The sequence below is a fragment of the Nipponia nippon genome, unplaced genomic scaffold (genome assembly GCF_047370975.1).
Source record: "Nipponia nippon isolate SJK-2023a ecotype South Korea unplaced genomic scaffold, ASM4737097v1 scaffold_5, whole genome shotgun sequence".
Taxonomy (NCBI): domain Eukaryota; kingdom Metazoa; phylum Chordata; class Aves; order Pelecaniformes; family Threskiornithidae; genus Nipponia; species Nipponia nippon.
The window spans coordinates 21,522,774-21,537,034 of NW_028262369.1; the positions used below are offsets into that span (position 1 = coordinate 21,522,774).

Below are 14,261 nucleotides of genomic sequence, written 5' to 3' on the forward strand. Positions count from 1 at the left end.
TGACAGAAGCTCCCCTGTTGAACTGAAGTCCAGGTTAGCCATAGCCCACAGTACCAGAGTGCAGTACGTATAGAGAAAGCACACCTTTCTAGGGCACGGAATTGGCATTCAGTATATTCCTGCATTTTATTATCCATGAAGAGGTTGTGAAATGAGTTGGAGGTTTTGTACTGAGTCCTAAACGAAAGGGGCTCACATCATAAAAGCCACGACCTTCTCTGACAGCAGCTGGCACCTATGCAGAATGAAAGCCAAGAAAATGCCAAGAGAGCTGACCCAACGCAGAGCACTGACAGTCAGCACTTGAACCTCTCCACCCACCACCGCTCCAGTATGAAATGGCCTTCAGAGGCATTCTTCTGCTCTTCAGGACCCTGTCCTAGCCAGTCACACAATCCTCAGGACTTTTTTCAGTGTTTGCTTTTCCCTGAAGACAGCAGGTGGTATCAGGCAACACTTAAACATCAATCTTACTTTGGTGGTTGAGAATCAACAATTTGACCTTTGCTAATGCAAATAACACAAACAGGAATATATATGTAATACATATTATATATATATATAGATATATAAAAATATATACACGTTACATATATATTATGCACATACACACACACATATATAAAAATATTCTGAAGAAATATCTACTGAATCTCTTAAAAAATTAGGCTGGATATAAAAATTCCTGAAATGAATGCTGTACTGCACTGCTTATTCAGCTCATGGAATAAAAATTTTGGCATTACAAATTAAAATTTTTGGCATTACAAATGTCATTGTTCCCTGCTTCTGCTGCCTCTTTTTTGCTCCACATGTACTACCTTTTTCTCTCAGGTGCTTTAATTAATAGTAAGGTTAAATGGTAAGCAATTATTTCTTCCTCAATGTTTGCCATCTCCCTGTCCACTGACGGAAGGGACTAGGTGCCCAGAAGATTGTCTTTTTTTTTTTCCCAAATGTTTTGGTAGATCTGATAAAAAGTTTACCTCTGCTACAAACCTTGCTCCTTAGTATTTACATGAGTCACAGCTGCAGGACTGAACCTTCACTGTATGTCTAACTTACCTTTATTCCAGTTTCTTAATCAAAAAAAGGTCTTTCAGCCTTCAAATTTTATGAAACATGAAACCAGAAATAGCTATTCCTAACATGGAATTCTCAGAACTTTCCTGTAATTGCTGTATTTCAGTAGACTGAAAAGCCAAAGTGAATCATACAGTGATTAGTGAAAGAGATGCATGGCATATATCCAAAAGCTCTTCCAGGTTTGGTTATAGCTTTTCGTTAATACAAGCTTTGTATCCACCACAATTTATTTCAAACTAGATACAAAACAATTTCAGTAAAGGCATAATTCAGTCATGTTTACCTGCTTCATACAGAATATGTGCTTGACAGAGTGAAGTCCAACTGGAAAGCTTGTTAAATTGCAAGATGCACACATTCTTCCTTTTACTGATGATAACACAACCAGAAAAGCTTGAAAATAGATAAGCTAATTGAAAACTACTATGTTTCCAATGCCAATCAAAAATCTGATACTCTGATCTGTAACTGTGGAAGTTTCCCTGATAGTGAAGAATGACTTTATCAGACAACAGAATTTTATTTGAAAGGTATTGTCTGGCACAGACATTCTTAGCTTCTTTCCTTCCTGATGACATCAGCAGCAGACAAATGAAGATGGCCACAATAAAAACAACAAAGTCAGCATGAAACTATATTTTATCTCTATAACTACCACAGTTAAAAGAATACGCACTTCGGAAAGTGACTTTTCATTCATCATGGATTGTGCATGAAAGTAAGTTGACAATAACAGCTATAAATGCAACAATGCTAATTTAGTTAAAATATCATTAACCTTACTGCCTTCTTGGGCTAAATTCAGATCACTCTTGATAGGTTTAAAGAAAGGCAGACAAAAATCAGGTATGCACCTGCTGTTCAGTTTGGCACCCACTGAAATGAAGCAGTTCACAGTACATGTCCTAAGGTAGATGAAGAATATTTTTAGACAGATTAGTAGAGAGCGATTCATGGAGAATGAAGACTGCCATGAATAAGAGTAGTTCCAACCCATCTCAGCCCCATTTCATACAGTCACAGCCCTTTTCTCCCAACAGCCACAGCACCCAGATAACTGCCAAAGCAACCTAAATCCTCAGAGTTAGCTACACCCACTATTTGGCAAAAGGAATTTTGCAGACCCAGGGATACAAGTTTACACTTTCCTTTGCAGCATCTTGTACTGTCAGATATGGCATAGACTAGACACATGCACAAAACACTCATCTAACATAATACACTGGCTCTTGAGCTACTGCACCATTACCTATGTATGGGTCACGACTTCCCTCATGACACCCTCCTAACCACAAAGTAGGAGCATGGGCATTCACTGAGGTCCTACAGATAAAATCTCCAGTCTTTGGGTCTGACATGGTACTTTTAATCAACGTGAATCCACTGATTTTATGAGGAATGTTTTATTAAGCTGGGTCTACTGTCCATAGTATCTTGCAGGGTCAAACTCTCAATGCCACTGACAGGCTTGCCCTTTGAACAAGACTGCCAAAAATGAGGGTGGCGGTTCACTATTAGCAACATGAACTCAGACAGCGTTGAAGTGCTCTGTGTCTCATCATGAAATTGGTCCCTGGAGGGAGAGTTCCCTCCTCCACATTGCTAATCTTTGTATGACAATAATATACTCTGCAGTGGGTACTACGACTATCATTTTGGAGAAAGAGACCCAGTAGGAAACTATCCAAATGGATGAGTCAGAGAAAGGAAGTTCATTCTGATGTGGGAGACACTGTCCTCATTAAATGAGAGAAAGTACTTCATTTAAAAAGCACAACCAATCACTCAAAAATAATGTGATAATATTAGGTGATTAGCATATACACCTTTTAGAGTTGCAGTATGCGTCTTTAAAAATGTAATCAAGGCTCAATGCCAAACAATACGGAACAGATATTTATTAAAAACAAGAGGGGTTCCCCTTCAATTTGAACAATTCACTAAATAAGAAAGCACCTTCATGACAGGTTTTAAAAATTGACCCCAAAAGTTGTTAATGTTGGACATTATATCAACCTTTTTGCAGTGTCCAGTACAGCTTTGAGCCTTACAAGCTTTCACTGCCTATCAGAATTTACTGCTACAGAATATTTATAAGATTTCCCCTTTTGTGATTCATATAACCAACTTTTAATACTCTCCATGAATATCACATAAATGTAAAGATACTGCAAGAAGTACAGCGTGGTAAGCCAAACCTGAGCTTTCAGTTGCTACAGTTGCAATAGTTCACAAATCTGGATTTTTTTTCCTGACTGGCACACCAGTAAGTAAATTATTATTGAAATTATTACTATAAAACAGGTGCAGAAGTAGTAAAGCACTGGCTGTGCAGGTTAGAGATTATTTCTATTCTAGAGACCTCACTGTACTATCATATTTCATAGAATCATAGGATCATTTAGGTTGGAAGGGACCTTTAAGATCATCAAGTCCAACTGTTAACCTAGCACTGCCAAGTCCACCACTAAACCATGTCCCTAAGCACCATATCTACCCATCTTTTAAATACCTCCAGGGATGGGGACTCAACCACTTCCCTGGGCAGCCTGTTCCAGTGCCTGACTACCCTTTCGGTGAAGAAATTTTTCCTAATATCCAATCTAAACCTCCCCTGGAGCAACTTGAGCCCATTTCCTCTCATCCTATCGCTTGTTACTTGGGAGAAGAGACCGACCCCCACCTCAATACAGCCTCCTTTCAGGTGGTTGTAGAGAGCGATAAGGTCTCCCCTCAGCCTCCTTTTCTCCAGGCTAAACAACCCCCGTTCCCTCAGCTGCTTCTCATAAGGCTTGTGCTCTAGACCCTTCACCAGCCTCACTGCCCTTCTTTGGACACGCTCCAGCACCTCACCGTCCTACTTGTAGTGAGGGGCCCAAAACTGAACACAGTATTCGAGGTGCAGCCTCACCAGCACCAAAAAAATTTGCAGACAAGTCTAAACGAAGCCTTCTAGGCTTTAATTTTGCAATGGCTCTGGCTTAAGAAAACTACTTCTAATGAAATAGTTTGTTGAGCTACAACCTGCTGAAGAGAGAACAGGTTTTGCACTGAGAGAAAAGGCACAGAGTCTGAGTGCAACTCTGCTCACAGATGCCCCATTCCTAATGTTTCATGCTGACAGCACAGAATTGGTATAAATGGTATAACCATGTGTTCAGTCACACCAGACAGACAATCATTTCTTAGGCTGAACTCTCTTTCTTCTGCATGAATACTACTCCTGGTGCAAGGACGATGATGAAAACACTAGAGCTATAGCTGTAGAAGGCAGCCAGGGACCATGTATTCTGAATTTTTTTCCAAATATCAGTTTATATAGCATTTCAGAAGTAAAATATGTAGAGGAAGAGGCATGCTACAAAAATATTAAAGATATGTTCTGCTAGAAAGGGATATGTGTACTGTGAAACAATGTAAAGAATCACCTGTTTCCGTATCTGGAGACAGGCTTGCATCTGTCTTGAATTTTACAATAAATTGCAGATTTCATTTAGCAATAAGCTCCAAGACACACAGCAGTACAAGACAGAATTTTGCACCAGTGATCATGTAATATCTGACAAAATGATAGCTAAAGGGCGTCATTAGTGGTTTTCATAATAAGATTACTTATACAATACTTTCACATTTTGATGTATGCACCTATGAAATTGTCATGACTTTTTCATTTCTGCTACTTCAATATTTTAAGACATCTTCATACATATGAGGTTTACAGCCATTTTCGTTTCAGCATCAAGTACTGGCTGTTGCTATGGAAACAGACGTATTCCCCCAAACACTTCTATTTCTTCTACTTTTGCTGCTCTAATCATCTAAATTGCAAGTGATTCATACAGAAAAATACCTTTGTTCTTCTTGGAAAATGTGATATATTTCATCTTTTTATCACTTACGCCAGTATAAGCCCACAGAAGTAAGAGTGTTGCTCCAAATTTAAATGTTATAAGCTGGGTGTTAGGCACGTAATTTGAAATTATTTTATATTTCAGTACATCTTTGTCTTATTTTTTATTTTAAAAAACCCACATTCCGCAAGCAGAAGGGAAAACACATTTTACTTAATGTTGAAAATCACAAGACTTATACTCACTTTCCAATTGCATTTGGCAGAATTGTAAGCTGATTGTCATCTACTTTTAGAGTTGTAAGCCTTTTCAACAGTCCTACAAAACAGGTAAGGAAGAAGTAATAGAAAAATATTTCACATTAATCTTTTTTACTTTCTGTAATCTCCCATATCCTTAAATAAACAACGATTTCTAACACTGAATAACTTTGATCTAGATTTTAGAAAACATCTGTATATAGGACAGCACACAGACACATTCATGTCACATTGAAAATATGTTTCATCAAAACGAAGCACTGATAAAATGTTAAGCTGAACTGCAAGTAAAATATGAATTATATTTCTGGAGTCTTGAAAAAAGGTAAAAAAAGAGAATAGTATCTTATCTGTGTAGGAAGAGCAGTACTTCTACTTATGTATTAATGTTTCAATCAAATCCAAGTCCTGTTGCCTTGATTAAAATGTGCTCAGGTCATAATAGGACATTAGGCAAATTATCTAAAGTAAATGCTACATTTATAAAGCTTCACAATATGTAGGTATAGACAGAAAACCAGAATCAGACTGAAACCCAGAATCAATCCTGAATGCATTTGTATATGTGGTTAATTCTTATCATTGAAAGAATTATTATATATCTAAGTGTAAGCAGATGCCTAACTGGGCAACATTTACCAAGAAGGGAATGAAACTTCTGCTTTACCAATGCATAACAGCAGAAAACAATAGAAAAGTACAGACAGAAAAAATGGGAAAAATATTCCATTACAGTGCTAGAAACAGAGCTTGAAACAGATTTCCACCTTCTGGACGTTATTAACATTTCAAAATCTGTTTTTTCCCTGAAACAATTCTGGATATACTGAAATAGCATTTTTTAAATGATTATCTGTAATTAATGCTGGGAATAATATAAATTAATCACTAATATAGAGAAAAATGTTAAACTGTATGTGCCATAATATGAAAGCTGAAGCAAATGAAAAGTATAATTAAAAGTGATACTAGAAATACTACTCATTTCAATTGCAGAACATTTTTGTTAAAAACTTTTTCAAAATCAACATGTTCCAAGAAGAATCCAGGTTTCAACAAAATTTTCTTTTAAGAGGAAAAATGTTTCACCAAAATGAATTTCAGCAAGCTCTCACCTGAAAATGCAGTATTAAATTACTCTTTTTGCTTTGCTTCTGTTAAATCTATTACCATTCAGTAATAGGAATTTGGAAATGAGAACTGAATATATCTAATTGCAAAAATGTATAATTCAAAATGTAAACATTTATTCCTTTTGTACAGGAGCTAAATGCCCTCTAAAAATCAATCTGCATATGCATATCAGAAAACCACATAAAGCAAAAATTCTAGAATTTATGGTGAGATGTAGAAGACCAAAATGGAAAACAGCTGTAAAAGACATCTAGTAACATTCATGTAGTACAGGATTATTAATTAGCAATACATTCTGGAATCTTGACTAAGTTGATTAAAAATTGGGGAATTTAACTGTTCTATGTTCAAAGGGATGCACTTAGGAAAGTGAAAAAGCTGATGATGATATAGTGGGCTCATCAGCTGGAAAGAATAGAAGAGAGGAAAGACATCAAGTGTTTCCAGAGAAACTATAAGGGACCAAGACTGAAATGAAATATTCAGATGTATAGAGTGATATACCTACAACAACTTAGCTTCCAGAATTTCTGTATATTCTAAATAATTCAGAAATCCTATGCATTCAATATAGTCAAAAAAGAAAATGAATAGTTTGAACTATTTCTTTGTTTAATGCTCTCATATGGAATTGCACTACTGTAACTAAGAGTAGCAATTTCTTTCAAGAATTTCACACTGTTAACATAATCACTATTATACTTACTTTCAAATTTAGATCAGATCAATTATATATTTCTTTGCTTATTTTCTTTAAAATAGTGTATCGGAATAATCAATATCTACTAACCATGGATTTTTTCCCTGACTTCACATACTGGTCTTCATGGACTGTCCAGACACAGATGTTTCAAACTCCTTTGGAATTTAATAGCAGTTCTTGTTCCAGCTATTATAAAGTCTCATCATTACCAAAAGAAGATATAAATGGAATCCTCAACGGTAAAAGATTACAAGAAATCCTAAGGTTTTCTCACCTATGGAGTCTGGCAGTTGCTGCAACATATTGGATGACAACAGGAGATCTTCCAGTCCTTCACATCCCGATATGTCCAAATCAACAGTTTCTATCCTGTTTTTTGACACATCCAGGTACACGAGCTGTTTTAACTTCCCTATAGACTTAATAGCATGTTACAAAGTGTTACTTGAACAGATACACACTGCATGCCAGTTTCTAAGTTTAATTAAAGACAAACAATAGTAATACAGGATTAAATTCAGTTATCTTAGCATCCTTTTTACAAGATTTATTTCACTGAAGCAATATCAGTCGTGGTCTAATGGCCTTCCTGTTCAGATAACTGCAAAAGGAACTGTACCAAACTAAATGACACATACCAAACTAATTAATGTGTTCCACGTTCATTAAATCTGCTGAAAGTTTGAGTTCTCAGTCATATAGCTGTATTATTTCTCCATTTGGACACAGATCCAAGGGGCATTTACTCACAGTTCACATCTACTCATAACAGCAGTCCTTAAGGACACTGAGGCTAGACATGCAGGTAAAGCTTTTCTGTGTCAAACTGATTCTCTGAATTTTATAAAATCTAAAATTAGACTTTAGATATTCATAGTTCAATTACGAGCGGTTAACCCTAATAGTACACTTTTGTGAATATAGTGTGTAACTGCAGCTATAACATCAATGAGCAACATGACAGGAATTCTTCCTTAATTGCCTTGAAAATCTATGTAGCATGTAAGGGTTTGAAGCCTGTAGAAGCAACCTGCTTCTTGATCCATAACCACAAGATGGTCACTTCTTTCTAGATGTGAAATTTCAGCAAGAAAATCAACAAAATAGATGTTGTTAGTTTCCTTAAACTAAAACCTACAGGTGGAACAGCAAAGTATCACTGCTGGATCTAGAGAAAATGAGCTGGATCTATGACCCAGTGGCAGAGCTATGACACAGACTGGAGGATTACACAGTAGGAGTGAGACAAGCACAGCACAATACTGTTACGGAGAGCTTCCATGTGGTTGCAATGCTGTGCATCCACAGAAATACTGTTTCCAACCAGATGAATAAACATTCACGGCCTATGTGGGAACTTCCTTTATGGATTTTGGGAAAGCCATGGGAATTGCTTGTGAAGTGTATGGATTCTATGAAAGTTCATTGGAGTGGGTTTTTTAGTTATTTACATATACTTTTAGTGGTTATTTACTGTACACATGAAAAAGGAAAATAGTTTCAGACAGCTTCATCTACGGGTACTTTCAAAACAATATGAATATAGCTTGCTTTTCATCTCTTACCTTGCTGAGATCTGCTCTCTGCTTCTAAGGAGGCAGTTTCATGTTATCTTTAATCATATCTGAGTTATTGCATAAAAGGAAAACCTCCCTTTCACCCCAACATTTGCCATTCTACCCATAGTAATAGTTGAATACAATCTTTGTTTCTAGCACAGACTACTTTTTTAAAAACTGAATTATCAACATGGGAAACCTGGCAAATCTCTAAACTTCAAAATCAATTACCAGTTGGTATTTCCTTTCTATTTTTAAAAGTCAAATTTTAAAGCTAATATTAACTGTTTTAAATCTCTTGTTTTGGAGAAGGTTTTCATAAAACATCATCTAGGGTCTACTAGGATCAGATTCAGGAAACATGAATTATTCACTGAAAATAATTACGCTCCTTGGGATTCAGTTCCACAATCTACTGAAGATCTTCAACTGTAAATATCCTCTCCAGGGATTATGATAGCTCAGCACGACTCTGTTTGGAACACATTTTAGCACTGGATATATTAACCAATTTCATTGTGGACAGAAAAGAAACAGAATAATGGTTAAAATGTTTGTGCTCACACTCTTTTGTATATCTGATATTTCTTCTACTCCGTTACACTGCAGCAACAATACCACAATATTTCTGTTCTTGATCTCCAGCTTGTTTCAGTATCAAGACATGGTTTTAACATCAGCTTTTCTTTTCACTAACAGAGCACTCAAAAAGTGGATATTTGGACAGTGACTGAAAATGATCATTTTCTGTGCAAACATCCCACTTAATACAAAATAAAAAATGAATGTAATCTATGTAAGACAAAAAACAGTCATCGCTTAATGCAAAAAATTGAATTTTGATTAACAGATGTTCAAAGCTGAAAGAGGAAGTACTTCTTCTTTCAACACCTAGACATGTTTGTGCTAGATCTAGTTCTACATTTTCCCTGCAGCAATGAAGAGCATTATTGTGTGAAACACATGATCTGTTACCTGTGCGATAAAACGCTAATAACAGGGATCCCTTTCTCAAGTCATAATCAGTGTAGGTATTTTAGAGTGATAATCTCAAATAGTTTATGGCAATAAAAATTGAAAATCAAAGTTCTACTGTGGGGTAGCAACAATTCAGAAACAGCACTAATATATAACCATGACCCTAATGTTTAGATTGTAAAATATTTTTTGTTTGGAGTGCTTTCTAGCGAAATACATTCCACTGCCTCAGAATTGCTTTTAGTATAGTTGAATCTGTACATACCATCTGTTATTTTTAAGTTTATTTAGATTACTTAATGTTTCCTCTTCCTTTTTAAAACTCTTGTGGGTTTTTATAAAACTGCTAGTTAATACATGGTGACCAAGAAGACATTAGGAAACAATTTCCCCTCACAATGAAAACTATGCAAGGCTTAAATAAAACAGACACATCCCCATTTAGACACTATCATGTAAAAACACAACATTTAAAAGGTTTTTATATGAATGGCTATGCTGAGACTTTTATTTCTTGATAATAATTAATGACTATATGAACTAGGAATATGTACCCATTCAAGAAAATGCACATGCATTTATTTACTGCGAAGTAAATAGTTCACTATATCACACAATAATTTAATTACATAAAATAAATGTTCATACCCCAGGTAGTATTTGCAAAGAATTATTGTCCATCCACAATTCCTTTAGATTCTGTATTTGTTCGAGAACCTCAGGCTGAGGAAAAGAATATAGTATTATGGACAGTTAAATAAATCAGTATTTTTTTAGTTAAATACAAATCAATATTTTCTTAAAAAAAAGATTCCCTCTTTACCTTCTTTTTTTTCTTTTTATAACCCACATCAGACTTTCAGATAGTTAATGACATGAACAGTATGCTCATTTCATTTAATTTAACCACTGTTGCTCTTTTTCAAAACTTGTAAAATTTAAGAACCCTTTGGAAAAGAATGAATACAAAGAAGAACTTCTTAGAAGTTCTTGTTCTAAATAGTGTATTGGCAGTATGCAATTTATGAACAAGGCAAATAAGAGAAGTGGAGCTTCAGAAACAATGCACTGAAAAGAAAGTCCAAATCTCATCTTGCAGCACATCCAAAACTCTGCCTTTTGCATGATTTGTAGTCTTAAAAGTAGCTTAACAGAGTCATATTGCTGAACATTTTCCTGGATATACTGCATTTATGTATGATGTAATGTTTGCAATTGTCATATTCAGTAGTTAAAAATAGCAGTATGCAATGATAAAGCGTTAAAATTACAATCTTAAATCTAAGATGTTCTATTCTTTTCAACATTATAGGATATTAGTGAGAAAAACTGAAAAAGACAATTCCCCAAATCATTTCTCATTCCTTACAGCTGCCAAAATCAAGAATTATCAAGTCACAAATATTTCCATGTTTCAGCATAAGCAGTATTTTTCTTTTTCATGAAACACTCTTTTCACAGGTAAAACAAGACTTTCAATTTGCCCTAGCTCAGTAAAGTTGTAGAGATTTTTTTTCAGTCTGCCAGAAACTGATATTAAATGTTTCATTTGGTTCTGACTAAATTGGATTCTAGCATTTTAAAAGTCTGTAGTACTACTTCACTGGAATTACTTCAGCACATCTAGAAACAAATGTATCTGTCTAGCATACAGGAGCTTAAGAGAGACCTCCAATTATCTCCTGTGGCCTAAATTCTTTGGAATGTTGTAATTCCCATAAGAAATATAATTTTCCAGTTGATCAGGTCACATGGTACATTATGGGAGAAGCTCCTGGTGCATCATCAGATAAGAAAGAACATGCTAATCTGGAGAGCTCAATCCCTCAATTTTGCATGTTGCCACATAATGTGTTTCTATTAAAAAATGATTAGTCAATATTTTAAAGATAATTTATTTTGCCTTGGCTAATTCTATTGAAATTTTATTGTCCTTCAACGGTTTAAAACCACTTCTAATTTCCAGGCTAAATTGGTTAATGGTCATTTTATACTATTTGTTCTTGTGATGATTAATGTTTCTTATTCCTCCAGAGTGTTCATTGACTAAGGTTATTACAGATAATTTCCCCTTTTGATGTTAACTTTCTTTTAAATTCCTCTCATGAGACAGACACCCTTCTCAAAGGCAACAGACTACTCCTATGTTGTAAATATTACAGTTTGATTTGAAATTTCTTGAGCATGGATTATGGTATACCATGATGAGACCTCACTAATGTTTTGATAAGTGGTATTAAAAACTTATTTGTCTCTGTTAGAAATGCTTCTCCTGAGGCATTTTTGGAGAATATTTTCGTTTTCCATGTAGATTGCCACAATTAGAACAGAATAGAATAGCATAGCATAGCATAGCATAGAGTAGACTAGACTAGACTATTTCAGTCGGAAGGGACGTACAACAATCACCCAGTCCAAATGCCTGACCAATTCAGGGCTGACCAAAAGTTAAAGCATGTTATTAAGGGCAATGTCCAAATGCCTCTTAAACACTGACAGGCTTGCAGCATTGACCACCTCTCTAGGAAGTCTGTTCCAGTGTTTGACCACCCTCTTGGTAAAGAAATGCTTCCTAGTATCAAGTCTGAATTGAAGACTGACAGTCTTTGGTAAAAGTATTTATTTACATTTAAAAATATTATTTACATTTTATCCTCTTTCCTTTTCCTTTTCTCCCTACCTTTAACCATTTTCTTTCAAAATTTCTTTGAAGGCCTTGCTGCTGACAGCAGACTCCTGAAACTCTGGAAAGAACTACACCAGCCTTCCCCCTCCGTTCAGGCAGAGGTACTACAATTGCTGTTTATCATTTGTCCAGTGCCAGTTTTTGACACTTCAAAGATTGGGAAATTTCAAACCATTGACCCATACCTTGTGATTCAATGCTCCAGTTTTCCCAGAGACCTGTGACAGATTACCTATTCCCTTCCTTGATTACATTAAGTAACTTGAATACGGCTGCTATTTAGGAAGTGGCAATTTCTATTTTAGGAACACATACCTAACTCATGATTTGTATAATCTTGTTTCCAGAAAATGAATGAATGGAATTACTTCATTTTTGCAACTACCTTTATTCTTAACCCCATGCCTATTGCTCCAGTTTGTCTGTATGAAGAGCACAGTCTCCCAGTGCAAAGGGAGGGACTTCAATAGTCCAGGGATGGACTGTCAAAGAAATTAAGCTTTTCCACTCCACCACAGTTCTAGGTAGTATTTTTCTCCAATAAGAAGGAAGTTTCTATTGAAACCCAAATCAGTTTTTCAGAATCCATGAAAACAGAACCTTTCGATCTTTTTTTCCAGGTGATCTTGATTTAAACTAGTACCACTTTTCCTATGCTGTTTCTACAGATGCATGCTGTTCCCTTGCCTCTTGGCCCATTTTGCTTCTGGCATCTGATTCTAGTTCATACATTTTTGGACCAGCTTCCTGAAAAACCAGTCAACTCAGGCAGTCTGGTCCTAATAGCATTATGAGGCCACCGAACTCCTGGTTTATCATTCTTAGGGGACAACATGCTACAATGCAAAACCATAGAATGATGTTGAAGTCATTTAAAACAAACACTACAAAACCAAACCACCCCCAACTCCTCACCCCCCAAAAAAGACACACTCTGAATTTAGGAAGCATATATATATTTCTTTTGACCAAAATTCCAAATACCACTTCTGAAAATTTTATTCTATTTATCTATGCAAAAGATTTCTAGTTTTAATTAAAAATCTGAGTTAAAACCATCTATTTTCTACTACATAGCAGTATAAATTAGCAATCATTAACAGGGTTATAACCATAATGGTAGAAGATAGAGCACTGTCTACAAACCAAATGTAGACTCTTTGCTACATCTTTCTACTACTAGATGACATTTCAAAATTTGTTTAAAGTGAAATTAACTTAATTTTAATTAAAGCTAGACGAAATATCACCCTCATAAAATTGTACGCCCTGATTCAGCAGCACTATTTTCACAGATTGTTCTTCTATGACTCTGGAGGAAAGGGGGTTCTGCTCACAGGGTTCAAGTGTCACTGGACAGACTGTTGGTGGATAAGGCACACGCAGACATTTATTTCACCATCAGTGCAACACTGAGTGCCACAATATTAATTTGTTGTCCTACAAAAGTACAGGCCCTTCCAAATAGCCCTAGCAGGGATAGTCTCAAAAAGGATGAGGCAGCAGTTTTTCTAAGTTTTGCTTCTCTTAACGTATTTACAGTTCCCACAGGATGAAGTCAGTGAGCTCTCCTTAAAAACAGGCCCATTTTAAAACACAGTTTAAACACCCACATATTGTTTCTGAGAAGTGTCAATTGCTATAGATGTAGTAGAAACATACCTAAAGGGCACCAGCAACTTGATTATTTTCTATACTAAGACTACAGAAAAGTCCTGAAAGCTATTAAATCTCATGGAACCTAATTCTCATCTTAGGAACAGAAACTGCTTTTGGAGTCTAAAATTTACTTCTGCTAATAGCAATTTCTAATATTTGCAGAATATAGTGATAGACATTAAGAAATTGATACATAATTGACCTAAGTATTTATACTGAGATCACCAATTCATCCCACATTGAAGTACTGCAGCAGTAGCAACCAGCTCACAGTGAGAATCATCCGTGACCTTGATCAGAACCGCAGAAGCCTGATGTAGATGAAGCATGTTGTTTTATCAGCAT

General features: G+C 35.7%; 1 protein-coding gene across 7 annotated transcripts in view; it reads right to left on the reverse strand.

Annotated features, from left to right (window-relative positions):
• LRRC7 (leucine rich repeat containing 7) overlaps positions 1-14,261 on the reverse strand; it is a 183,567-nt gene that overhangs the window by 60,202 nt on the left and 109,104 nt on the right. For all 7 annotated transcript variants that reach the window (XR_015698796.1, XR_015698797.1, XM_087731928.1 and 4 more), the window contains exons 8-10: positions 10,220-10,294; positions 7,309-7,453; positions 5,183-5,255 (exon numbers count right to left, since the gene is read on the reverse strand). Coding sequence is in view for 5 of the 7 variants with exons in the window: in XM_087731928.1 (XP_087588054.1) it covers positions 5,183-5,255; positions 7,309-7,453; positions 10,220-10,294 (293 nt within the window). In the remaining 2 variants the exon portion in view is untranslated. The remainder of the gene's footprint in view (positions 1-5,182; positions 5,256-7,308; positions 7,454-10,219; positions 10,295-14,261) is intronic.